Here is a 26,877-nt window from a genome sequence, read left to right as displayed (position 1 = left end):
TCAGATAAGGTCTTATCCGGGTATGCTCAGGTGTAACCGAGTGTCTCCCGCAATCCCTGCACGTGTTGCAGCTGTCTAACAGCCACAAGACATGCATGTGTGGAGACTCGAACATATTTTAAGCACGCTGAAGGCATTCTGTTAGCACCCGAGCACATTAGTTCATCACTAACCACCATATATTGCCTCTTTTCTGGGGAATAATACCTCTATAGTATGGTATACCTAGCCGAATTCATGATTTTTTTTCCCCCCCTTATTGCTTCAAACAATCGATGAGGAATAAATAAAAAAAAATGATCCTCTAAAGCCGGAGATTGACAAGTTTTGGATTTCCCGCAGGATATGGCCACCATGTTTGTACATCTGTACCACAGAGATTTTTATACAGTCATGTGCAAATGCTCTAAATCACGGGCTGTGCATTACAGTCACATTTGCATATAGAGTTTTTGTTTAATTAAAAAATTAGTAAGTTGAACATTTTGCAATCTTATGGGAAGGTAAAAGCAGATGTACAGAACTATGCATTCAGTACCTACTCTCCACCTATATTATTTAGCTTATGTTGGCGTCCAAAAAAAAATCAAAATCAAAAATACGTCTCACTGATGCTCCAGTACACAGAACTATTTACATTGAGGAGTTTCTGATCAGTCAGTAATTGAGTATTAGTTCCAATTCACAATCTACAACCGTGGCCATTGATATCATACGCATGTCAACATCATTATACACTTGTTAGTATAGATAGTAATGTTAGCTTATTATATATTGGACCTTGTCCTTATAAACTGCCACTTTTCAATATAAAAAAAAAAAAAAAAAAAGCACAACAACATCCAAACTTGAACCTTCATATAACAAAATCCGACCTTCCCAGATTTTTGGAAACACATTCAAATTAATTTGCTCTGCAAATACATGCGCCATACGTCAAGTGTTATCCAAGAACCTCTGCTCTGTATTATTACAGATACATGAACCATTAGTAATAATGCATTACAGTACTTTAAAACCTCAAAAAAAAACACATCTATAAATGTAGAGATCTATGGTTACTTAGAGTATGGCGTAGGGGGAAATAACTTGCCTTTATATTACAATGACTGGATATGACGACTTACAGAGCGCCACAGACTGTACTACTGTGATCATATCGCCAATATGCATGTCTAACTGGGAGATATGACCGCTCTGGATTCTGTATGGAACGAGAAACATTCCGCAATGTAAACATACGAATGGAAAAATTACACCATCATCGTCACTGATGGATGATCATTTCACAGTAAGAAAGGAATAATATTGCATCAAGCGCTACTGATAATGGCCATGTAAATGCCCATTATGATGCCACATCCAGTGTGAAATTAGAGAAGAAAAAGTCCAGGATCAAGAAGGAGTAAGATACTTCTTGAGGCTGACGAGTGGTGACAATGGTATGCTGCATCAGACGGAATAGTGAAGGGGTTTGTTCCGTATTTAGCGAGTAACATGTCGCAGCTCTGACGTTGATAATCCTGATGTTCCCATAGTGCTTTGATCTTGCTGGGGGAAGAAAAATAAAAAGCAAGACAAATAATACAAGAACAAGGCAGAAATAGCAGCCAGGCAAACCGTAAACCAGTATGGTGGAGGCTGCTGTCCGTCACATAACATCATGGCTCTAGAACTGATCAATGATTTCGTTACAAGGCGTCTTAGGCTGGTGTTTGGTAATCCAGAAAGTACTAATGGAGGCGCGTACTGACGGCTCTGACATACTAAATAATCCAGCATTTGTAGATGGAGAGCAGATAACGCTCGGCAGCCAAGTGAATACAGTGAAGCTAGTCTGAGAATCGCTGCAGCTTTACAATGTAGGTTATGTCTCCATGGCTAAGGTCATGCGATGAATGATTTCTACCCATTGACAACGCTTCATACGTATTTCTAACAAATTTGATGATAAATGTGATATAAGCTTGGCTTTATTACCAAAAGTCATAGTGTTGCCTCCTACAGTGCATATGCTAATATAAGAGATTCCCGATGATGAAGTCCATGGATCGCTAAGTTGCTTCATCGGCTGGGATTTTCCTCTGTCGTGCAGTCTTTGGTCTTGTTCTTTGTGGCGTGGATGAAGGTTCAGACTCTGATACAGATGACGACGATGATGATGATGATGACGACGACTCGCTATCTCCTTGTAGTGATCCGCTGTCACACACAAGTTCTCTGAGGAACTTAAACTTAGACAAGAACAGATGCCACACAACGTACCAACCTAAGAGCAAAGAAAAAGGTTATGTTACTTCCAATACATGTTTTGAAACCGCTATCCTAACGTGGCAAAAAAAAAAAACGAAATGTAAAACAATCTTGCTGTGGATAGTCTAAGATCTCTTAATTATGGGCAAGGGGTTCCACTGCATACTATTTGTCACATCTGTTGAACCTCATAAGGATCGAGCAATTTTTGATTTTTTTTTTTGCACTTTCGTTTTTCCTCCCCTTATTCCAAGAGCCATAACTTTTTTATTTTTCTGTCGACATAGCCGTTGAAGGCTTGTTTTTTAGCGGGAAGAGCTGTACTTTTGAATGGCACCATCCAGTTGATCGTGTGATGTACTGGAAAGGGGGAAAAAAATTTCCAAGAATCGTGTAATAGCAAAAAACAGAAAACATGCAATTCTATAATTGTTTTTTGGGTTTCATCTATAGCGTTCACTGTTTGTAGAAAATTACCTGGCAATAATCTCAAGGTCATTACGAGTATGGACCTCCAGAAGAAAACCATATATGCCAAAACGTACATCAGGGTCTGGCACCACACTCCACAGGAGCAGGAGGTCATTTATACCTTTCTTCTCACTTTTTTCCCAATATTTTCTTCCTTATATGCAATACCTAAATTGCATTGCTTGTACTCTGCGGCAGCCATTTTTTGGTTACCTATCTATTTCTAGTAATATAGTGTACATAATACTAGTAGTAATTTAAAGTAAGTAGTTTATGTATATCTTATTGCTAATATAATTAAAGATCTTTTCACAGACGGTAGAACTATGACTACCGATATAATAAAAAATTTAATTTCATTTTATATAGTACCAAAATATTCTGCAGCACTTTACAGTCCAGCGGGGATATATACAGGCAATAAATTCAACACAAGGTAAGACAGTTTAACCCCTTTACCCCCGAGGGAGGTTTTCACATTAATGACCGAGCCAATTTTTAAAATTCTGACCACTGTCCCTTTATTGAGGTGGTAACTCTGGAATGCTTCCATGGATCCCGGTGATTCTGAGAATGTTTTCTCACGACATATTGTACTTCATGATAGTGGTAAAATTTCTTTGATTTGACTTGCGTTTATTTGTGAAAAAACGAAAATTTGGCTAAAATTTTGAAAATTTCGCATTTTTCCAACTTTGAACTTTCATGCCCTTACATCACAGAGATATGTCACACTAAATATTTAATAAGTAACATTTCCCACATGTCTACTTTACATCAGCACAATTTTGGAACCAAAATTTTTTTTTGTTAGGAAGTTACAAGGGTTAAAATTTAAACAGCGATTTCTCATTTGTACAACACCATTTTTTTGTTTTTAGGGACCACATCACATTTGAAGCCACTTTGAGGGGTCTACATGACAGAAAATTCCCAAAAGTGAAACCATTCTAAAAACTGCACCCCTCAAGGTGCTCAAAACCATATTCAAGAAGTTTATTAACGCTTCAGGTGCTTCACATGAATTTTTGGAATGTTTAAAAAAATATAACAAAAATAATGAACATTAACTTTTTTTTTTTTTTTTTTTAAATGTACTTCAGATTTTTTTTTTTTTATTTTACCAAGGGTAACAGGAGAAATTGGACCCAAAAGTTGTTGTGCAATTTGTCCTGAGTACGCTGATACCCCAAATGTGGGGGTAAACCACTGTTCGGGCGCATGGCAGAGCTCGGAAGAGAAGGAGCACAGTTTTACTTTTTCAATGTAAAATTGGCTGGAATTAAGATCTGATGCCATTTGGAGAGCCCCTTATGTGCCTTAACAGTGGAAACCCCCCACAAGTGAGACCATTTTGGAAACTAGACCCCCAATGAACTTATCTAGTGGTGTGGTGAGCACTTTGAACCCCAAAGTGCTTCACAGAATTTTATAACGTGGAGCTGCGAAAATAAAAACAACAATTTTTTTCCCCACAAAAATAATCTTTTCGCCCCCAATTTTTTATTTTACCAAGGGTAACAGGAGAAATTGGACCCCAAAAGTTGTTCAATTTCTCTTGCGCACACCCATACGCATATGTAAGGAAATACTACTTTTGAGGCACAGTGCAAAGCTCAGAAGGGAAGAGGCACCATATTGGAGTTCAGATATTGCTGGAATGGTTTGCGGGTGCCATGTCACATTGGCAGAGCCCCTGAGGTGCGAGAACAACAGAAACCCCCTACATGTGAACTCATTTTACAAACTATACTCCTAAATGAGCACCACATGGGCCTCACAGAATTTTATACCACTCAGCGGCGAAGAAAGAATATTTTACATTTTTACCACTAAAATGTTGTGGGTAAACATGGTACCAATTTGTACCACAATTTCTACTGAACGTGGCTGTACAGTACTACTTAGCCATATGGAGCGACTCGGGAGGAACGGAGCGCTATTTGCCTCCTCGAGCAGACATTTTCTTAGAACAGTTTACGGACTACAAATATAAAGGCCCTAATTGCTAGTAAAGCAGAATCCCCCTCAAGTGACCACATTTTAGAAATTATATCGCTCTGGGAATTTATCTACAGCTGTAGTGCCGATTTTGACTAGTCATGCCATGGGGTCTCCGATCCTAGGGCAGAGGGGCTGTCATCCCTCTGCCAGCTTCAGGAATGCTGCAATCGCGTTCAATTGCAGCATTTAGGGGGTTAAAGTGCCGGGAGTGATGCGTGACCACTCTCCTGGCACTTAGTGCTGAGTGTCAGCTGTCCGAATCAGCTGACACCCGGCGTCGATCACACGCGCACAGCCTGTGTGTGTGCCCGATAGCCTAGACTTAATAATCCATCCCTGGTCAATAAAGCTCAGGGACACATCATTATGCCCAATGTCAGAAAGGGGTTAAAGAACTCTTAAAAACATGGGGGCTAGGTAACAGTCGGATTGTGCATTCCTGAAAACTGGTGCAGCACGGGAGAAGTCCTGCAGACGGAGGTGGGAGGTTCGAAATATGGAGGATGTTAGTCTTAGGTCAATTTCAGAACAGAAGGAATGTGTAGGGTGATAGAGATGATAGGATGGTGCAGAAGTGTGGAGGGCTTTGTGGGTGAGGAGATATGAGTTTACATTGTATTCTGTAGCAAAAGGATAACCAGTATAATAACTGGCACAAGGAGGAGGCTTCGGTGAAGCGGCTGGACAGAAACACCACCCTGGCTGCCACATTCAGGACGGTTCAGAGAGGAGAGTTTAGTAAAAGGGAGACCGATCAGAAGATAGTTGCAATAGTCCAGACTAGAGTGATTAAAGAGCGACAGTAAGAGTTTTAGCAGTTTGAGAGCTGAGAAAAGGCTGTATTTTGGAAACGTTTTTAAGATGCAGGTGACATGAGCAAGTTAGTGATAGGACATAGGGGAAAAAGGGAAGTTGAGTGCCAAGTATAACCCCAAAACAATGGGCGTGCTGCTTGGTAATGTAATTTCAATGTCAGGTAGAGTTAGGTTAGTAGAAGAAGGCAACACAAGAAGTTCAGTTTTGGAGAGATTCAGTTTCAGATAGAGGGAAGGCATTATGTTAGAAAAAGCAGACAGAGTCCTTGGTATTTTGTTTTAGGGTGGGGGTGATGTCAGGGCAATATAATTGGGGGTTATCAGCATATATAATATACTGGAACCCAAATCTATTGACTGTTTGTCCAATAGGTGCAGTGTATAGAGAGAAGGGAAGGGGGCCCAAGACTTAGCCTTGAGGAACCCCTATAATAAGGGGACAAGGAGAGGAGTAAGAGCTGGCAAAATATACAGTGGTCAGAGAGGTAAGAGGAGAACCAGGAAAGATAGCCAAAATCATAAGTATGCCCTAACTAAAAACACTGTTTATTATTAAAACCAAAGCAAACCAAAAGTGACAAAAACTCAAAAAACAGGTGCTCAAACAAAACATAACCATAACCTAATGGGGAATACTAGACAACCCTAGCTCCAGTACCTATAATTGCCCCTTCCTGGCTGCGGGGGTTGACACCCTAGGAAGGAGCATTGTGGCGCCCCCGCTCCGCGATGGCTGACCCTAGAGACCCTGATGCACCCTGCCGCCGCGAGTGAAAACCTCTACCCACCAACTAAAGGGTCCTCTATCACTAGACAGGGAGACAACTGTGTTAGGGAAGAACTAGATCCCCACTACATATAAAAGCAATGTGTGAGCACATGGCGAAAAATGGTGACAGATAAAAAATAGTACCGCTCTATTTATGGTGGTCCGGGTTGCTATGATACATTGGTTAATACCTGACCATCATAGGGCAACCATACCCATACCATCTATCCAAACCACAAATGTACATATATGATTTCATAGGGGATTGCTCTTTCCTTCAATCTTAATACACACAACAGTATTGCAAGTCCCCAATAGGTGAATCTGATCCTGATAACACAGACACCCTATATGTTAAGTCACAATATGTGGTATATATGGATACTCATCTCTGGATGTATCAGCGGTATTGCACCAATCGCCATTGCTACTTAGCGTGTTTCGCCTATGCAGGCTTGATATCAAGATGTCCTGTGTCACATGCAGTGAGAGATAGCTATCTGCCCGGTAAGGTTCACCGTCTTTTATAACTGCCGCCACACTCACCACATCTGGGAAACCTCCCTTCCACTTCCTGTAGCGTTCAGGGATATATTGTACGCATGCTCGAACTGGAACGCAAACCATTACACTGGATCCCTCCCACTCGTTCTCCGCAGCGTCATGCCCGGCAACTGCGCATGATCGCTCTGAATGGCAGACAGATAGATTAGCCCGCCCCCTGGTGACGCCGATCTCTGCAAGCTTCCGGTCTGGAATCCAAGGACGGTGGAAACCCCCAGACACGGGGGCAACACAGACACGCCTCCAGGGTGAAACTCCCCAATACGTCCCGGCGGCCGTATCTCGCCTATACCGGAAAGCTGATCACACTCACCCTACATCAGCCCCAGTCTCCCAAACTGCTATGATGATGAAAATCGCAGAGGGGGACTGTGTGCGGAAGCGCAAAAGCGCTATATGTGTATAATGACTACCCACGCTCTGATGGTCCCCAGGCGACTGCCAACCCCATTTGCTGCCTCTGCCAGGCTAGACATTTTCAAAACGTGGGCGCCCAATCTACAGGCGCATATAGCTGTATGCCGAAAAATGCATACATGGTTGCTAAGCGACCAAGGCCACTTCAAACAGCCAGCATTTATTCTCCCGGCGGCCATATCTCCACTATACCGACAAACTGGTCAGGGTCAACCTCCATCAGCACCTGTCCCCCTGACTGCTATGATGGTAAAAATCCCAGAGGGTTATGGTTATGTTTTGTTTGAGCACCTGTTTTTTGAGTTTGTCACTTTTGGTTTGCCTTGGTTTTAATAATAAACAGTGTTTTTAGTTAGGGCATACTTATGATTTTGGCTATAGTTCCCCTGCTTTACTTCATTATTGTCTTTGTTAATACTGCTAAACTTTTTCCAAACTTGGTATGGCGAGTTTTCTTGCTGGACCTGTAAATCCGGATCTATGGTTGGAGGATGCCAATCAGGCATTTAGTATAGGTGGTACACAGGAGGCTGGCACAGGTCCCCTTGCCCTGAAGAATCTCTTTAATGAGGTATATGGTTGTTATAAAGAATATCTTAAATCCTGGTGGGAGATCAGGGCATTAGAGAATTATTTGAAGAATCGTATTGTCCCTAGGGGATTGAGGATCAACATCACCCCCTCACAAAGGATTGCATCACCTGAGTTTCTAAACATTTGGTATAAAGAGTCTGTGGAGTCTTCCATCAGATTCATGCAAATCCTCCTAGCTGAGGAGAAAAAAGCATTTGAGAAAGCTACTAGCCAGCTCAATCAACTTATTGAACGGGCTCTCAACTGCAAGTCAGACCCAGACTTTAATAGGAGGGAGGGGTTGCTACAGACCTCAGTTGAGAGGTATCAGGCATTATTGAAGGAGAGAAAACACCTACAATTCCAAAGGGATCTGAAGGATTTCAATGAAAATCAGGTATTCACCCCTCAGACAGAAAGACAATCTGAAGCATCCTCCTCAGATATAGATACATCTGATACAGAGAGGTCTGACTTTGCAGGAAGAGGGACGCAGTTCTTTAGGGGCCAACAGACCAAGCAGAGATGGCAAGGTGGAAGGGGGAAATCCGGGAAGAGGGGGAGAGGAGCATTCAGGAAAGGTCTTGGTACCTGGACTCCATTTTTGACATCCAACTCAGTACCGGCTCAACCACCTGGGGTCTCGTCATCATCGTCTGTCTTTTTTGGAGCAGGGTGCGAGAACAGGATATCAACTCAGAACCCGTATCAATTGAATAGAGGTCAAATTATTAACCTGTCCTCGCACACACTTTCGAAGGAAGAGTATAGCGTACTCCAGAGAGGTCTCAACTTCGTTCCAATGAATGATTTTAACTGCTTTGAGTGGGTTAAAGACCTTAACTTATTCTGTAGAAAATTAAAATGGCAAAAATTCTTTAAGCATAAAACCTATGAGGAATGCCATGAATTAGGGCTTAATGAGGAGGACATGGTAGGGTACGAGGCCCTTTGTGGTCTATTACAGGAGAATAGTAGGACCCCCGAGGAGGGTAAAGGTCCGTTCACCTCACTGAAAAATAAAAGTGTCAGAATGCCACCACAGGGGGATACGGGGAATATTGACCTGTTCTCTCTATTGGTAGAAAGGGACCTCAAGAAGATGGGGAAAAAAGAGTGGCATTCTGAGGACAATCTTACGGCACTTGTTGCCCTGAGAAAGAATGACCAACTGATTATAAAACCCTAGGACAAGGGGGGAAATTTAGTCATCATGAATCACCCCGAGTACCGTGCGATGTGTACCTCAATTCTACAGGATAGGACTACTTATGAGATACTTACAGTTAGGTCCATATATATTTGGACAGAGACAACATTATTCTAATTTTGGTTCTAGACATTACCACAATAAATTTTAAACAAAACGATTCAGATGCAGTTGAAGTTCAGACTTTCAGCTTTCATTTGAGGGTATCCACATTAAAATTGGATGAAGGGTTTAGGAGTTTCAGCTCCTTAATATGTGCCACCCTGTTTTTAAAGGGACCAAAAGTAATTGGACAGATTAAATAATTGTAAATAAAATGTTCATTTCTAGTACTTGGTTGAAAATCCTTTGTTGGCAATGACTGCCTGAAGTCTTGAACTCATGGACATCACCAGACGCTGTGTTTCCTCCTTTTTGATGCTCTGCCAGGCCTTCACTGCAGTGGTTTTCAGTTGCTGTTTGTTTATGGGCCTTTCTGTCTGAAGTTTACTCTATAACAAGTGAAATGCATGCTCAATTGGGTTCAGATCAGGTGACTGACTTGGCCATTCAAGAATATTCCACTTCTTTGCTTTAATAAACTCCTGAGTTGCTTTGGCTTTATGTTTTGGGTCATTGTCCATCTGTAGTATGAAACGACAACCAACCAGTTTGGCTGCATTTGGCTGGATCTGAGCACACAGTATGGCTCTGAATACCTCAGAATTCATTCGGCTGCTTCTGTCCTGTGTCACATCATCAATAAACACTAGTGACCCAGTGCCACTGGCAGCCATGCATGCCCAAGCCATCACATTGCCTCTGCAGTGTTTTACAGATGATGTGGTATGCTTTGGATCATGAGCTGTACCACGCCTTCGCCATACTTTTCTCTTTCCATCATTCTGGTAGAGGTTGATCTTGGTTTCATCTGTCCAAAGAATGTTCTTCCAGAACTGTGCTGGCTTTTTTAGATGTTTTTTAGCAAAGTCCAGTATAGCCTTTTTATTCTTGATGCTTATGAGTGGCTTGCACCGTGCAGTGAACCCTCTGTATTTACTTTCATGCAGTCTTCTCTTTATGGTAGATTTGGATATTGATACGCCGACCTCCTGGAGAGTGCTGTTCACTTGGTTGGCTGTTGTGAAGAGGTTTCTCTTCACCATGGAGATTATTCTGCGATCATCCACCGCTGTTGTCTTCCGTGGGCACCCAGGTCTTTTTGCATTGATGAGTTCACCAGTGCTTGCTTTCTTTCTCAGGATGTACCAAACTGTAGATTTTGCCACTCCTAATATTGTAGCAATTTTTCAGATGGGTTTTTTTCTGTTTTCGCAGCTTAAGGATGGCTTGTTTCACCTGCATGGAGAGCTCCTTTGACCGCATGTTTACTTCACAGCAACACCTTCCAAATGCAAGCACCACACCTCAAATCAACTCCAGGCCTTTTATCTGCTTAATTCAGAATGACATAATGAAGGGATTGCCCACACCGGTCCATGAAATAGCCTTGGAGTCAATTGTCCAATTACTTTTGGTCCCTTTAAAAACAGGGTGGCACATGTTAAGGAGCGGAAGCTCCTAAACCCTTCATCCAATTTTAATGTGGATACCCTCAAATGAAAGCTGAAAGTCTGAACTTCAACTGCATCTGAATTGTTTTGTTTAAAATTCATTGTGGTAATGTCTATAACCAAAATTAGAAAAAGGTTGTCTCTGTCCAAATATATATGGACCTAACTGTATGACCAACCCACTTGAGACATTCACGAGCGAGTTGGGACTTATTTTGGAGGAAGCTTTGTTACACAAACTGATCTCACCAAATGAATTTGATTTTATGCTACCAAAATGTCCTTTGGTGGCTACATTTTATACACTCCCCAAGGTACACAAGGGGTACCACCCCCTTAAGGGACGGCCCATCGTCTCTGGGGTGGACTCCCTGACGCAGAATTGTGGGCTGTACATTGATCAGGTTCTCCGTCCCTTTGTCACCTCCATCCCGTCCTACTTGAGGGATACATCTGATCTATTACTCAAGTTGGAAGGTATGCATTTGGGACAGAATGCATGGTTGGTATCCATCGATATTGAAGCACTGTATAGCAGCATCCCGCATCAAGCAGGGATTAAAGGAGTGAGACATTTCTTACAACAAAGATCGGTCAAGTGCTGGGAACATAATGACTTTGTGCTTACATTGCTTCAATTTATTCTTACCCATAATGCATTCAGTTTTGATGGTAAATACTTCCACCAGCTCAGGGGCACTGCGATGGGGTGTCCCTGTGCCCCATCGTATGCAAATTTGTTCCTGGGCTGGTGGGAGGAGACCATCGTGTTTGGGGGTGACGAAAAGTGGTGGCACGAGTATATATCCATTTGGTATAGATATATTGACGATGTGCTTGCAGTGTGGACGGGCCCTAGGGAGAGATTTGAAGAGTTCATGATGCATCTGAATGATGTGGGTCTAAGATTTACATCTGAGATCTCGAACGAAGAACTAGCATTCTTCGATCTGAGGATTACGAAGGAGGTAAACGGAAGTGTTGCCACAAGTATTTACAGGAAACCAATGAGCACTAATAGCTTACTGCACTGGCGGAGCCACCACCCAGCCTCTCTCAAAAAAGGGATTCCTAGGGGTCAATTCCTTAGATTGAGGAGGAACTGCTCTAGATATGGCATGTTCAAAAGCCAGGCTGGGGATATGTTTAATAGATTTGGTGAGAAAGGATACCCTAGGCAGGTCCTTGATAGAGCCTTTGATGTCGCAAGGAAGGCAGATAGACAAACCCTGCTGCAAAAATGTGTGAGGGAGGATCCTGGGGACATCCTGAGGATTATCTGTACATTTGACACGCAGCACCAGGATATTAGAAAGATCTTTACTAAACATTGGGACGTACTGAGATTTGACCCGGACCTCGCAGACATAGTGGGCGAACGCCCCAATATCACATTTAGAAAGGGTAAATCTATCAGGGACATGCTGGTGCATAGCCAGTACCAAAGACTGAAGCCTGGGGACACATGGCTGAACAGGAGACCATGTGGGTTTTTCAAATGCGGGGACTGTAGTCTGTGCAAATGGATGAGACCCTGTAAACGGTTCCAGAGCTCCACCACTGGGAAAATCTTCTACCAACGCGATTTCTCTAATTGTAAAACAGCTGGTGTCGTGTATCTGGCATCTTGCTCCTGTCCGAGAGATTACGTGGGGAAAACCAGAAGGGAGTTCCGGAGACGAGTTGGGGAGCATATGGGAGATATTCGTAATAAAAGAGATACCCCACTGGCCAAACATATGCACACTCACCACAATGGAGACCCAACGGAAGTGGGATTTAGGATTATAGAGGTGGTTAAGACGAACCCAAGAGGGGGGAACCACGATAGGGTGATCCTCCAACGTGAATGTGAGTGGATCTTTAGGCTGGAATCTCTGGAGCCGAAGGGTCTCAATGAACAGATATCATATGCGTGTTTTCTGTAGATACTTAATAGGCCTTCTCTTTCCACCATTTTACCTATGAAGTATGACTTCTAACGGGTTTTCTGGTTATTTGGTCCTTCTCAAGGTTATTGAGCCATACCAATGTATTTGATGGATTCCCCATATTTTGGGGGGATCACATGGATTTCCATGACATATTGTTGGTATCATTGTTGTGTTATATATCTTTAGGTTCATCTGCCCTTGTATACTTACCGCCTTCTGACATGGATCTACTCAGCCACTAAGAACATAGGGACATAGATACCCCATATATGTATTGTTTTTTGCTATTGGGGTTACTTTGGTGGAACACAATGATTAATGATCAGAATTGTATAGCATGCTCTTATAAATTTCGGGGCGAATTTGCCCCAGAAAGCTTGGCTCCTCCCATATATGTCTCTGCAATGAATTTTCCTATGTCTAAATACATGGCACATAATAGTGAGAGATGGGTGTATATCAGCTCATAGCTTACCCTGTACCGCTTTTTCCCATCCACAATAGGTGGGGGGATTTGGCAATAAATGCTGACTATGTGGAAGTGGTTTTTGGTTGCTTAGCAACCTTATCGGCATATAAGTATATGCGCCTGTAGATTGGGCGCCCCTGTGTCGAATATGTTTAGCCTGGCAGTGGCAGCTAATGCGGTTGGCAGTCGCCTGGTGACCATCAGAGTGTGGGTTGTTATTATACACATTTAGCGCTGTTGTGCCTCCGCACACAGTCCCCCTCTGGGATTTTTACCATCATAGCAGTCAGGGGGACAGGTGCTGATGGAGGTTGACCCTGACCAGTTTGTCGGTGTAGTGGAGATACGGCCGCCGGGAGAATAAATGCTGGCTGTTTGAAGTGGCCTTGGTTGCTTAGCAACCATGTATGCATTTTTCGGCATACAGCTATATGCGCCTGTAGATTGGGCGCCCACGTTTTGAAAATGTCTAGCCTGGCAGAGGCAGCAAATGGGGTTGGCAGTCGCCTGGGGACCATCAGAGCGTGGGTAGTCATTATACACATATAGCGCTTTTGCGCTTCCGCACACAGTCCCCCTCTGCGATTTTCATCATCATAGCAGTTTGGGAGACTGGGGCTGATGTAGGGTGAGTGTGATCAGCTTTCCGGTATAGGCGAGATACGGCCGCCGGGACGTATTGGGGAGTTTCACCCTGGAGGCGTGTCTGTGTTGCCCCCGTGTCTGGGGGTTTCCACCGTCCTTGGATTCCAGACCGGAAGCTTGCAGAGATCGGCGTCACCAGGGGGCGGGCTAATCTATCTGTCTGCCATTCAGAGCGATCATGCGCAGTTGCCGGGCATGACGCTGCGGAGAACGAGTGGGAGGGATCCAGTGTAATGGTTTGCGTTCCAGTTCGAGCATGCGTACAATATATCCCTGAACGCTACAGGAAGTGGAAGGGAGGTTTCCCTGATGTGTTGAGTGTGGCGGCAGTTATAAAAGACGGTGAGCCTTACCGGGCAGATAGCTATCTATCACTGCATGTGACACAGGACATCTTGATATCAGGCCTCCTGATGAGCCTGCATAGGCGAAACGCGTTGAGGCGCCAAGTAGCAATGGCGATTGGTGCAATTCCGCTGATACATCCAGAGATGAGTATCCATATATACCACATATTGTGACTTAACTTATAGGGTGTCTGTTATCAGGATCAGATTCACCTATTGGGGACTTGCAATACGGTTGTGTGTATTAAGATTGAAGGAAAGAGCAATCCCCTATGAAATCATATATGTACATTTGTGGTTTGGATAGATGGTATGGGTATGGTTGCCCTATGATGGTCAGGTATTAGCCAATGTATCATAGCAACCCGGACCACCATAAATAGCGCGGTACTATTTTTTTTATCTGTCACCATTTTTCGCCATGTGCTCACACATTGCTTTTATATGTAGTGGGGATCTAGTTCTTCCCTAACACAGTTGTCTCCCTGTCTAGTGATAGAGGACCCTTTAGTTGGTGGGTAGAGGTTTTGACTAGCGGCGGCAGGGTGCATCAGGGTCTCTAGGGTCAGCCATCGCGGAGCGGGGGCGCCACAACGCTCCCCCCTAGGGTGTCAACCCCCGCAGCCAGGAAGGGGCAATTATAGGTACTGGAGCTAGGGTTGTCTAGTATTCCCCATTAGGTTATGGTTATGTTTTGTTTGAGCACCTGTTTTTTGAGTTTTTGTCACTTTTGGTTTGCTTTGGTTTTAATAATAAACAGTGTTTTTAGTTAGGGCATACTTATGATTTTGGCTATAGTTCCCCTGCTTTGCTTCATTATTGTCTTTGTTAATACTGAGAACCAGGAAAGAACAGTATCCTTGAGGCTGAGAGTGAACCATAGTGAGGAGGAGTTGGTAATCCACAGTGTCAAATGCAGCAGAGAGATCCAGGAGAATCAGCAGGGAGCAGTGACCATTAGATTTAGCTGTTAATAGATCGTTAGGGTCTTTAATAAGGGCAGTTTCGGTAGAGTGTAAGGAGTGGAATCCAAATTGTAGAGGGTCAAGAAGAAAGTGATCTGAGAGAAAGGGGAATAGACAGGAGAGGACCAAGCGTTCCAAGAGTTTAGTTAAGAAGGTAAGATTAGAGACAGGTCTATAACCAGCAGCACAGTTCTGGTCAAAGGATGTTCTTCTAAGTAAAGGGGCTATGATGGTATGTTTAAATGAGGGAAAGATAGCAGAAGAAAGAGAGGTTAAATATTTTGGTTTGGCGAGTGGCAACAAATGGTGAGAGACTGCAGGAGATGTGAAGGAATTCAGTCACTGTTGCATGTTGTAAGCCAAGAAGAAGTGAGGAGCAGGGTAACTACTTCTTCTGTAACAGGCTCAAAGAAGGCACGTGGATCCAGGCTCTGAGGAGATTGGGCAGAAATGTCCTGAGGGATATGGTTGATTTTTTCTAGGAAACGAGTGGCCAGATCCTCACCACTGAGGTTCGTGATAGGGGCCTGTGCTTTAGGGCTTAGGAGAGAGTTTAGGGTTTCAAAAGGTAGTTTTGGATTGTTAGCTAGCGAAGTGATGAGAGTAGTGATGTAGGACCGATTGGCCAGATGAAGGGCAGAGTTATAAGTTTTGAGCTTGAACTTATAGTGGAACTTAAGGTGTGATGACCTGGAAAGCACGTTCTCATGAAAGGAACAGACCAACACCTCCACCTTGTCTGTTCTCAAGTATGGAAGTATGAGAAAATTTTAGACCACCAAACGAGAGTGCAGCAGCGGCAGTGTCCGACTGCTTGATCCAGGTTTCTGTAAGAGCCAGAAGGTTAAAGTAATTAGAAACTAAAAAAATTGTGAATGTAAGTTAGTTACATGCTGACGGTGCGTTCCAGAGGGCACAATTAAAAGAGATAGGTGAGGGCATGCACTGAATGTTAATAAGGTTAGCACAATTTCTATATACAGCTGGAAGGGAGTTATGTATACTAGTGGAAGGAGGCCCAGGGTTGGGGGAGATGTGACCAGCGACTAGGAGGAGGGAAAGAAGAAAAAAAAAAAAAAAAAAAAAAAAAAGAGAAAGCGTAGGTGATGCAATGATTTGTATGAACGTTTTCAGTGCTGTTATGGTGGTAGTGGATAGTTTGGAATGAGTGATAAATGTTAGTAGAGCCTCAGAGTTATACAAGGGAGGGGAGAAAGGAGGGAGGGGCTGAAATGGAGAAAGTGCACAGAATGTGTAGGAGGGCGGGAGAGTTGAGAGAAAGCAGAAGTTAAGATATATGAAGCAAAGGGATGTGATGACTACATAATGCCGTACAACTGATCAAGAAACACGTTTGTTATAATGTCTGGTTCAGCTTACTTGTCTCCTGCCCAACTGGCATGTATAACTGCAGAATACACTTTAAAAGTATTGCTCTTGATCCAGCAAATGTGCTATCCCTAGCCAGAGAATGTGAGTATATTATATAAAAGAAATACACATGTATAAGTACCATTAACAATGGACATTTTGTGTCCTTATGGGAGGAATACATATTGTGATTGCCCCTGCTATGCAATTTGAGTATGGTGCCAATTTACGTATGGTGCCCTCTCACACATACCAAAGCTTGCCAAATCAACAGACAGCCCTGGCACACCAGCCTGACCAAAGAACTGAGGTGAGCTTCCAGGGCTGCTGAGCGGACATGGAAAAGATCCCACTCCAACGAGCATTTTATCGCATTCAAACAGTCCCTCACTACTTTCGAGACCACACTCGCCACAGCTAAACAAATCAACTTCTCATCTCTCATATCCTCCGTGTCTCACAACCCTAAACAGTTATTCAACACCTTCTATTCTCTCCTCCATCCCTCAGCACCTCCTCCCTCCCCACTCATCTCAACTGAAGACTTTGCCTCATCTTTCAAGCAGAAGATTGATAACATCAGAGACAGTTTTGGACAACAACCCCCAGAGCCCTTCCTCCCGACTTCCCAGCCTTCCATCTCCAAAACCATCTTCTCCATCAGTACAGAAGATCGACTCTCCACTCTACTCTCAAGATCACATCTCACCACGTGTACACTTGACCCGATCCCATCCCACATCCCATCTCCAAACGTCGCCAGTCTTCATCCCAACCATAACCCATCTCTTCAACCTATCACTAACAACTGGTGTTTTCCCCTCCAGCTTTAAACATGCCTCAATCACACCTATCCTCAAAATTCCCCTCTTGACCCATCCTCTGTATCTAGCTATCGCCCTATATCACTTCTCCCCTATGCCTCAAAACTACTGTAACAACACGTCCATCTTGAACTGTCTTCCCATCTCTCTTCCTGCTCCCTCTTCGACCGCTTACAATCTGGCTTCCGGTCACACCACTCCACTGAAACTACCCTAACTAAGGTCACAAATGACCTATTAACCGCCAAGAGCAAGCGACACTACTCTGTCTTCCTCCTCCTGGACCTCTCCTCTGCCTTTGACACAGTGGACCATTCCCTACTACTACAGACTCTCTCGTCCTTTGGCATCACAGACTTGGCCCTATCCTGGACCTCATCATACCTAACAGACCGGACATTCAGCGTCTCACACTCACACACCACTTTCTCACCTCGCCCCCTATCTGTCGGAGTCCCGCAAGGTTCAGTGCGCAGGCGCCGGGAAAGGTCAGAGGCCCGGCACCTGCGCACTGCAGTACTTTACTCTGCCCTCAACAGGGCAGACAAAGTACGCCTGCGCCGGAGCCGCAGTGTGAAGACAAGAAGAGGACGTCATCCTATGAACATAGGAGGCCCCGGACCGGACCGCGACGCCCATCGGATCGGACCGCCCACCCAGATGAGTATAATCTAACTTCTTTCTCTCATCTTTCAGGATACATCGGTGACTTATCTACAGCATTCCAGAATGCTGTAGATAAGCCCCTGATGCTGGTGCTGGTGGGCTTAGCTCATCTTCGATTTTGGGGGTGACAGGTTCCCTTTAACTGATGAAAAGAAATCCAGAAATGTGTAAAAAAAAAAAAAAATTTCACTTGTCACAATTTTATGAGAGCCGTAACATTTTCAATTTTCGGGATATACAGCTGTGGGAGGGCATGTTTTTTGTGCCCCAAGACAATATTTTTATTGATAACATTTCTGGGTTTATACAATGTTTTGACTATTAAAAAAAAAAAAAAAAAAAAAATTGGGTTGTAGTGGGAAAAAAAAAAAAAAACTAACTATGCAATTCTGGAGTTTTGATTTGTTTTCTCACACAGTTTACCAATCTAATGAATTTTATATTTTGATAGAATGGATTTGTATGAAAGCAGCTATATCATATGTGCAATTTTTATTTGTAATTTTTTAAAGGAGGGAGAAGAGGGATGACTATCTTTTTTTTACCTTTTACTATATGTGTTAGTCCCATTAGAAGACTTGAAAATGCAAACGTCAAAGTCGTATAAGTTGTATATAAAATATATATACACAAACATTACCTTAGGATAGCGAAGAACAGCAAAAATCACTGTCTCCTATGAACGTCAGACATGGGCTGGCTTTCACAGGAGTACCGTCATGACAGGCACGGGATCTTGAATAGACCCCTGGCATTCATGGAAACCCATCAGCGCCCTGCGGTCACATCATGGGTGTGCCAATGGGTGTACCAAACAAAGCGCCCCCTGCTAGTTAAATGTAAATGTCGAAGTCCCATATTGACAGTGAAAATCTAAAAGGCCATGGGCAGAGCTTTGCTCCAACCACCGTTGTTACAGGCACATAATGCATGGCAATCACAGCCATCATCTGCTGGCAAAGATGCCAGCTCGGCTTACAAACCTGAATCAAAGACAGGGAGCCAGCATATATTGTACCCTGCACATCATATGTTGTTAACACTAGAACTACCGATTGAGTCATTTTGACTCATCGCAATTTTTATTTATTTCTCTTCTGTGAATACATTTTTCCGAATTCCGGCTTGAGACTCGGTGACGTTTACTCATTTAGGATGCAAAAAAAAACAAAACACTTTTTTTTCAAAATTTACCTTTAATTACCAAAGGGAGTCATTTTGACTCCCTACTATATCTTGCAGGTCTTTGTCGCTAAATGTTATTATTTATATTAGTTTTCATTTGTATGTTTAGAATAAATGTTGGCTTTGACTTCGAATAATTAGCATTTTTGCAAACATACTCGACATATACAGGACATCCGTCAGTGAACCAGTGAACTCTCGAGTGGACTACATAATTTCTGTAGAATACGGCCTGCAGTTTTGCTAATTGCTAATATGGCTAGAAGAAGAAGTGCTAAAGCCTAACGATATTCTTGCTATTTTGCATTCTATATACATTCTATAAATTAAAGTTACAACAATACCAGGAGCAAGAAACTCTAAAAATAAACGGAAACAATCCAGGAGTCAAAATGACTCCATTCGGTAGTTCTAGGGGGGACCAGTCCGGTAGTCCTAGTGTTAAAGGGAATTGGACAGCTGATTTACATTGTCTTAACCCCTTAGTGACCAAGACAAATTTTTCAAATTTGACATGCGTCACTTTATTCTGCAATAAGTCTGGAATTTTTCAATACATTCGAGCGATGCCAAGACTGCTTTTTCGTGACATAATACACTGCTCAAAAAAAATACAGGGAACACTCAAAACAACAGAATATAACTCCAAGTAAATCAAACTTCTGTGAAATCAAACTGTCCACTTAGGAAGCAACAGTGTTTGACAATCAATTTCACATGCTGTTGTGAAAATGGAATAGACAGCAGATGGAAATTATTGGCAATTATCAAGACACACTCAAGAAAAGGAGTGGTTCTGCAGGTGGGGACCACACACCACATCTCAGTACCAATGCTTTCTGGCTGATGTTTTAGTCACTTTTCAATGTTGGTTGTGCTTTCACACTCGTGGTAGTATGAGATGGACTCTACAACCCACACAAGTGGCTCAGGTAGTGCAGCTCATCCAGGATGGCACAGCAATGCGAGCTGTGGCAAGAAGGTTTGCTGTGTCTGTCAGCGTAGTGTCCGGTGGCGCAACCAGGAGACAGGCCAGTACACCAGGATACGTGGAGGGGGCCGTAGGAGGGCAACAACCCAGCAGCTGGACCACTACCTCACCCTTTGTGCAAGGAGGAACAGGAGGAGCACTGCCAGAGCCCTGCAAAATGACCTCCAGCAGACCACAAATGTGCATGTGTCTGCACAAATGGTTAGAAACCGACTCCATGAGGATTGTCTGAGTGCCCAACGTCCACAGATGGGGGTTGTGCTCACACCCCAACACCGTGCAGGACACTTGGCATTTGCCACAGAACACCAGGGATTAGCAAATTCGCCACTGGCGCCCTAAGCGCTTCACAGATGAAAGCAGGTTCACACTGAGCACATGTGACAGTCTGGAGATGCCATGGAGAGCGATCTGCTGCCTGCAACATACTTCAGCATGACCGGTTTGGCAGTGAGTCAGTAATGGTGTGGGGTGGCATTTCTTTAGAGGGCCGCACAGCCCTTTCATGTGCTCTCCAGAAGTAGCCTGGCTGCCATTAGGTACCGAGAGGAGATCCTCAGACCCCTTGTGAGACAATATGCTGGTGTGATTGGCCCTGGGTTCCTCCTAATGCATGACAATGCCAGACATCATGTGGCTGGAGTGTGCCAGCAGTTCCTGTAAGATAAAGGCACTGACCCTATGGACTGACCCGCCCATTCCCCAGACCTGAATCTGATTGAACACATCTGGGACATCATGTCTCGCACCATCCACCAACGTCACGTTGCACCAAAGACTGTCCAGGAGTTGGCAGATGCTTTAGTCCAGGTCTAGAAGGAGATCCCTCAGGAGACCACCTGCCGCCTCATCAGGAGCATGCCCAGGACTTGTAGGGAGGTCATACAGGCACGTGGAGGCCACACACACTACTGAGCACCATTTCTTTGTCTTGAGGCATTTCCACTAAAGTTAGATCAGTCTGTAACTTCATTTTCCACTTTGATTTTGAGCATCATTCCAACTCCAGACCTCCGTGGGATATTAGTTGTGATTTACGTTGATAATTTTTAGGTTTTATTGTTCTCAACACATTCCACTATGTAATGAATAAAGATTTACAACTGGAATATTTCATTCAGTGATATCTAGGATGTGGGATTTTAGTGTTCCCTTTATTTTTTTTGAGCAGTGTATATTATGAGTCTCGGAAAATGGTGACAACCCCCAATTTTATTTTATTTTGCAAACTTTCAGATTGTACTTTTCACCACTAAAATAATACAAAAAACTGGACGTGCTGGATATCACCATAATGGCACCAAATCATATTGCATGGTCATTTTGACCACAAAGTATATACCGTAAAAACTATTCGCAAAAAACAAAATGTCAAAATTGCATTTGGTATTTTTCCCCCTCTTCTCCACAATTTCACCACACTTGGGATTTTTTTACCCCCATTTTCCAGTAAACTAGGTGGTAAAACTAATGGGTCATTCAAAATTACAACAACCCGCAGAACACAAGCACCCATATGTTAATGTGGACAGGAAAATTAAAAAAAAAACAAACAAAAAAAAACCTTACAGCTCTGAAAAAAAAAAAAAAAAAAAAAAAGGAAAAAACAGATTGGCTGTGACGTAAAGGGGTTAACGCATGAGATGACTGTGCTGCACTTTATGCACATGCTCAGTAGTGAGGCAGGGATGTGGAGTCAGGGAAATTGAAGAGTCGGTGCTGATGGGCGACTGAGACAGTGGTTATGTTTGATGCAAACATACAATAAAGACACTTAAGACTGAAAGGTCAGAATGTAAAAGGTAAAGGCCTACAGCCCAAAAGCACATTATACACCGCTCCCCGTCAGATTTATGGGAACTATCATATACAGTAGTAGAAAGAAAATACAGTACTCACCGCACAGCATAAATAGCAGAACACAGATTAAGGTGGCCACAAAGACCAGAAACGTTAGACCAACACTCTGCCACATGTTCTAATTAAATCCTGAAATACAAAATCAGAAAGAACACATTGGTAAATTGTGTAATTGGGAAAACCGCTGCTCTGCCATCACAGGATCCTACATTAGATTTTTGGCCGCAATAGTTGCCATCCCAAAACACTTGCACACCCTCTACAGACCCTTTCACCTGAATGGACTACTTTGATGCACAAAACAGAATAAAGCACAATTTTTTCGAAACCCCCTAAGGCCTAAGAATGATACTACATGCTATGGCTATGCGTGCATCTAAAATACTTCACCCACCATGATGCCCAATGGCCACAAAATTTTGAAAACAAAGTATGCAACCACAGGGTCTGCTCGGACGTGCCTCATTTTTGGGTGCATATGTCTACTGGAGATGGACTCTCAGATGCTGACTACTATGTGTGGGTGTCCACCTCCAGTAAGCATATATGCCCGAAAATAATGCACGTCAGAGTGAACTTTCGATCTGCCGACACCATTATAGTCTACGGCCCTATCGGCACACACACCTGAATCCCGTTTTGCGGGGGTTCGGATGCAAGCTCCAACAAGACCAACGAACATGGGCAATAAAAAAAAAAAAAAAAAAAAAAAAAAAAAAAAAAAAAGGGTGTAACAGGAGCCTAAGAGCTAATTCAGAAATCAGTTATCTTTTTACATGAGTGCTGTTAGATTTCATGAATATACATTTCATGTCCACTATAGGTTAAGGGGTGTCTACATTTTCTTTTTTTTGCTCCATGTCACAGATCAAATTTGCCAATGCAAGAGTCTATAGCTTAATGACAGGAAAAAAAAATACAGCTAAAATACAGGTAAAAACTTACTTCAACAAGAAAAGCTATTTGCTCAAGGCAGATTTAAGAAAAACTGCCATTGGCTTTTATTTTTGGAGCAGACTACAGGATGGTAGTGGGGCGGTCTGCTTCCTCTCGGCCTGGTTTTCCAAGTGGCCTAAGGCCACAGGTTCCTTGTAAGGACCCTACAGCATAGGGCTGGGGGTGACAGTCATGGTTTGTAAACTGCAAAGCAGGAGGCTCTGCAGAACTTCAGCCTGTGCACAGTAACATGGATCGAAAAGATCTCGCACCCCTCAGCGAACACGGCGGTGCAGTCGCCCATGGCAACTTGTCTCAGATACGGACTGTCTTGTTTCCTGGCTGCGATCTGGAGGATACTGTGTGCTGTTTATGGTGTGAATTTGGACATTAAACTATGTTTACCGTATTTTTCGGATTATAAGACGCACCTTTTTCCCAAAAATGTTTTGGGGAAAATGGGGGGGTGCGTCTTATAATGCAGATATACCTTACTGGCTGCAGAGGAGCAGGGTCCCAGGGTCGCAAGAGTGGAGCGTTGCTGCAGGCCAGGTGTTTGGATGTGCGGCACGCCGCTGCGGGTGTTCGGTGCTGCAGGGGCTCTGCCGACATTTTGTGATAGCCTAGAGCCCCTGCACTTACTTGGTTTCCTATGCGGTGGACTCCGTGAAAATGGCTGCAGGGGGCGGCGCATGCGCAGATGGAGATCTCGGCACCAAGATCTCAGGAGAGGAGTAACAGCTAATTTGCATACAATAAAAACGGATTTCTCTGGAATAAGACATCAGTTTGCAGATATCAATGTATCATTTTATTCAACTTTACATGGCCTACATGCTCATATAGAAGGCTTGAGAGTGTTGATCCTACTGACATTTCCCTGTAAGAATTTTTCTTTTTTATGCCCGAGTGAGCTAAAGTAAAAAAGTGACTAATTGTCCCACAAAAAAGTACACTGGGATGCGGTCAGTTTTAATCATTTCCAACATGAGAAAGGCTTCCAAAGACGTTCCCCCGTTCCTGCAAGTCAGAAGGCCACAGCGAGGGTCAGGGACACGTAGCCTCCCCTAGCTGAAGCCAAGGGAGACCCAATCTTGCAGCGGCCTGGGCTACCACCCAAGCGAGAACTGGGAGCCATCAATGGTCATCTACCCACCTCCAAACTATCACAGGGAACCCGTAAGGGAACCACATCCTGATAAATCCAAGAGTAAGACATAGTGAAATAAATAAATAGCGAGTGTTCGCCATGTGTAATGCTAGCAGAACCTTTGGCCAGGAATTTTAAAAATGGCCCATCCTACCCAAAAGACCTGGAAGAGGGTGTGCACACGCAAATAAGAAAAAGCAAATGTGCCAAAACTCAAGTGTGTTTCACAGGCCCTGAAAGTTAGAGCACCCCATGATCACCAATCTTAGGGCACTTCAGGCTTTCAAACTTACCCGGCCTAATGGAATCAATCCTGGAGGAATCTATAAGCCACGTGGTGTACTAAACAACGCACCGTACCCAGTGTGCATGACATGAGCCATCAACCTAATAGTGCGGCCCAGGCCAAAGCCGCCATTTCCAAAGTTACTACACTTGATCTTACCCAAAAGGCTGACAAGCAAAAGAATACACTGTAGGATACTGCCATACTGAATATACTACCAAGCCTGGGGAATAACGGCCAAGCCCTAATAAACATGCACTAGAGCTATGCCCCCTGGTGTCATACAATTCGATGGATCAAAGTCTGATCACAAGTGACATGTTTGCTTAGGCAATGTGATGTATATGAGGAGTATCCTTGTGCTGCAAACCCTGGCATAAAAGGAAAGACATCTGGAGATAAGATTCAGAGCAAACAAGTCATAGCCCAAACAGATGTCAGCATTATGGCAGTCTAAATATGTACTGTGGCTTTAAATGCCTGGACAGAGCAGTGTTTCCCAATGCAGGTCGCTAGCAGGACCCACAGATCACTTTCAGATCCACTTTTAAGGTGACAGAATTATGTGAAAGGTCGTGTTCATTTTTTGCTCCTTCACAAGTCACCTTCCTGGCAGCCATGCAGCACTGGCATGAAGGACAGGCCTCCTACCATCTCTGTGTGGTCGCAGAACCACAATGTTAGCAGGTTGCCTAGCAACCCAAAACCTGAGCCTCCACAAGAAATTCTTCAGAGAACCTGTAACCTTTTCGTAAACAGACAAACTACAGCAAACAGAATACTGTTCTGTCGCTGGCACCCACATGGGAAGGTTGTGCCACCTATGGGTGCATCCTGGCACTGGCGCGCCCAGCTGTGGGCATAGCAGGAGCTGAATGGACACCAGCAGTATGGCAGGAGGGCAAATGGAGCAGAGCTGAGGCGGGAGATGTTCCAGGAGGTCTTACATAGGACTGCAGGATGGTTATCAGCGCCAACCATTGTGATAGTAGCTGGTTATTTGGACATTGTGGGCAGAGTTCAGAGTTTTCACCAGATTCATCCCTGGCAGATTTTCTAAAAGTAGTAAAAAAAAAACGTAGCGAATACACTCTGCCCCATCCCCATGCACTAGGTATTTGTGTACCATTTTTTAAGCAAAATGTTCAACGTAAACATTCTCAGAGAAGGTTAAAGTACAAAATAGAAGTTTATTTTGTGCAAAATTCTCGCGCTACATCATGCGCCATTATAAGGAATATGACGCAAAAACAGCAACGAATACAAGTAGATAATAAATAAGTTAAAAACCCCACAAAGGAGGATCGGCGGACTAGGACGACCGGGACGACCGGCGGACCAGCACGACCGGCGGACCAGCGACCAGGACGACCGGCGGACCAGCACGACCGGCGGACCAGCACGACCGGCGGACCAGCACGACCGGCGGACCAGCACGACCGGCGGACCAGCGACCAGGACGACCGGCGGACCAGCACGACCGGCGGACCAGCACGACCGGCGGACCAGCACGACCGGCGGACCAGCACGACCGGCGGACCAGCACGACCGGCGGACCAGCACGACCGGCGGACCAGCACGACCGGCGGACCAGCACGACTGGCGGACCAGCGACCAGGACGACCGGCGGACCGGCACGACCGGCGGACCAGCACGACCGGCGGACCAGCACGACCGGCGGACCAGCACGACCGGCGGACCAGCGACCAGGACGACCGGCGGACCAGGACGACCGGCGGACCGGCACGACCGGCGGACCAGCACGACCGGCGGACCAGCACGACCGGCGGACCAGCACGACCGGCGGACCAGCACGACCGGCGGACCAGCACGACCGGCGGACCAGCGACCAGGAGGACTGGCGGACCAGTGACCGGGAGCACTCCGCTCTGCTACATCGGCCTCCACCCACCGACACCACTGTGGCACCAGGCAGGGGGAGTGCACTCCAGCTACTTCCATGGACAGGCCTGTGTGCTGCCCCCTGCCGGCTGAGTGTCGCACTGCAGCTCATTGTTTATGACTGACTGCTCCATAGTGAACGGGAACATTTGCCGTGACCTCGGCAGCCCCGGCCAGGAGAGCCGCAGCCATGGGAGAAGAGTACCGGCTTCTTAGCATATGTGCAGCGGTCCGCGCACACTGCTTGTCCTTGGCAGCCACGGACATACGTCAGTCCGGGCCACCAACCGCGCCGCTATCACACCGGCTCCCAGCTCAGGCCCCGCACCCGCTGCCCGGTGCTAGATGTACTGCTTTTACCTGTGCTCCGCCTGCCCCGGGGAACCGCAAACAATGCAATGGAAGCTCGTCCCAGGGCCGCTCATGACACAGTCACCTCATAGCTCCGCCCCCATACCCAACTATTGGTGAAGGAATCACTGTCGACCTATCAAGAGGCGCTATTCTTCCGGTAGCTATGACGCAATGGCCACGCCCACTAAGCAGGCTGTTTAGTCTTTTAAGCGAGAGAATGTAATGCGGCAGCTGCACTGGGAGGCGCCTGCGTGGGGTGAGCATGGCCTGCGGCCACGAGATGGCGCTGTGGTGCGCAGAGAATAATCCTATCAATCCAGTTTGTTACTATGTGGGAAACAATGTAGCTAATACCTCGTGCGA

General features: G+C 44.7%; 2 protein-coding genes across 3 annotated transcripts in view; one reads left to right on the top strand and one right to left on the bottom strand.

Annotated features, from left to right (window-relative positions):
- Positions 1 to 26,877, top strand: part of ELOVL2 (ELOVL fatty acid elongase 2) — a 345,230-nt gene that overhangs the window by 73,033 nt on the left and 245,320 nt on the right. The window contains exon 2 of one of the 2 annotated variants that reach the window (XM_077269885.1): positions 3,094 to 3,160. The gene's annotated coding sequence lies outside the window, so the exon portion shown is untranslated. Of the gene's footprint in view, positions 1 to 3,093; positions 3,161 to 26,648; positions 26,771 to 26,877 lie in introns of those variants that run through there. The other variant, XM_077269886.1, reaches the window with a different exon arrangement.
- SMIM13 (small integral membrane protein 13) lies at positions 469 to 26,657 on the bottom strand. The gene is made up of 3 exons (XM_077269887.1): positions 26,521 to 26,657; positions 21,926 to 22,015; positions 469 to 2,269 (listed from the first exon to the last, which is right to left on the bottom strand). The coding sequence occupies exons 2-3, from the start codon at positions 21,999 to 22,001 to the stop codon at positions 2,055 to 2,057; spliced, it is 291 nt and encodes a 96-aa protein (XP_077126002.1). The 5' UTR covers positions 22,002 to 22,015; positions 26,521 to 26,657; the 3' UTR covers positions 469 to 2,054.

The sequence above is a fragment of the Ranitomeya variabilis genome, chromosome 6 (assembly GCF_051348905.1).
Source record: "Ranitomeya variabilis isolate aRanVar5 chromosome 6, aRanVar5.hap1, whole genome shotgun sequence".
NCBI lineage: Eukaryota > Metazoa > Chordata > Amphibia > Anura > Dendrobatidae > Ranitomeya > Ranitomeya variabilis.
Note: the sequence above shows the minus strand (reverse complement) of the source record. Positions and strands in the feature narration are given on the sequence as shown.

Bases quoted from the DNA above. Each gene is read 5' to 3' on its own strand.
- SMIM13 (XM_077269887.1), bottom strand. From the start codon at position 22,001: ATGTGGCAGAGTGTTGGTCTAACGTTTCTGGTCTTTGTGGCCACCTTA. The intron at 2,270-21,925 runs GTGAGTACTGTA...CTTTGCTCTTAG, and splicing joins TCTGCTATTTATGCTGTGCG to GTTGGTACGTTGTGTGGCAT.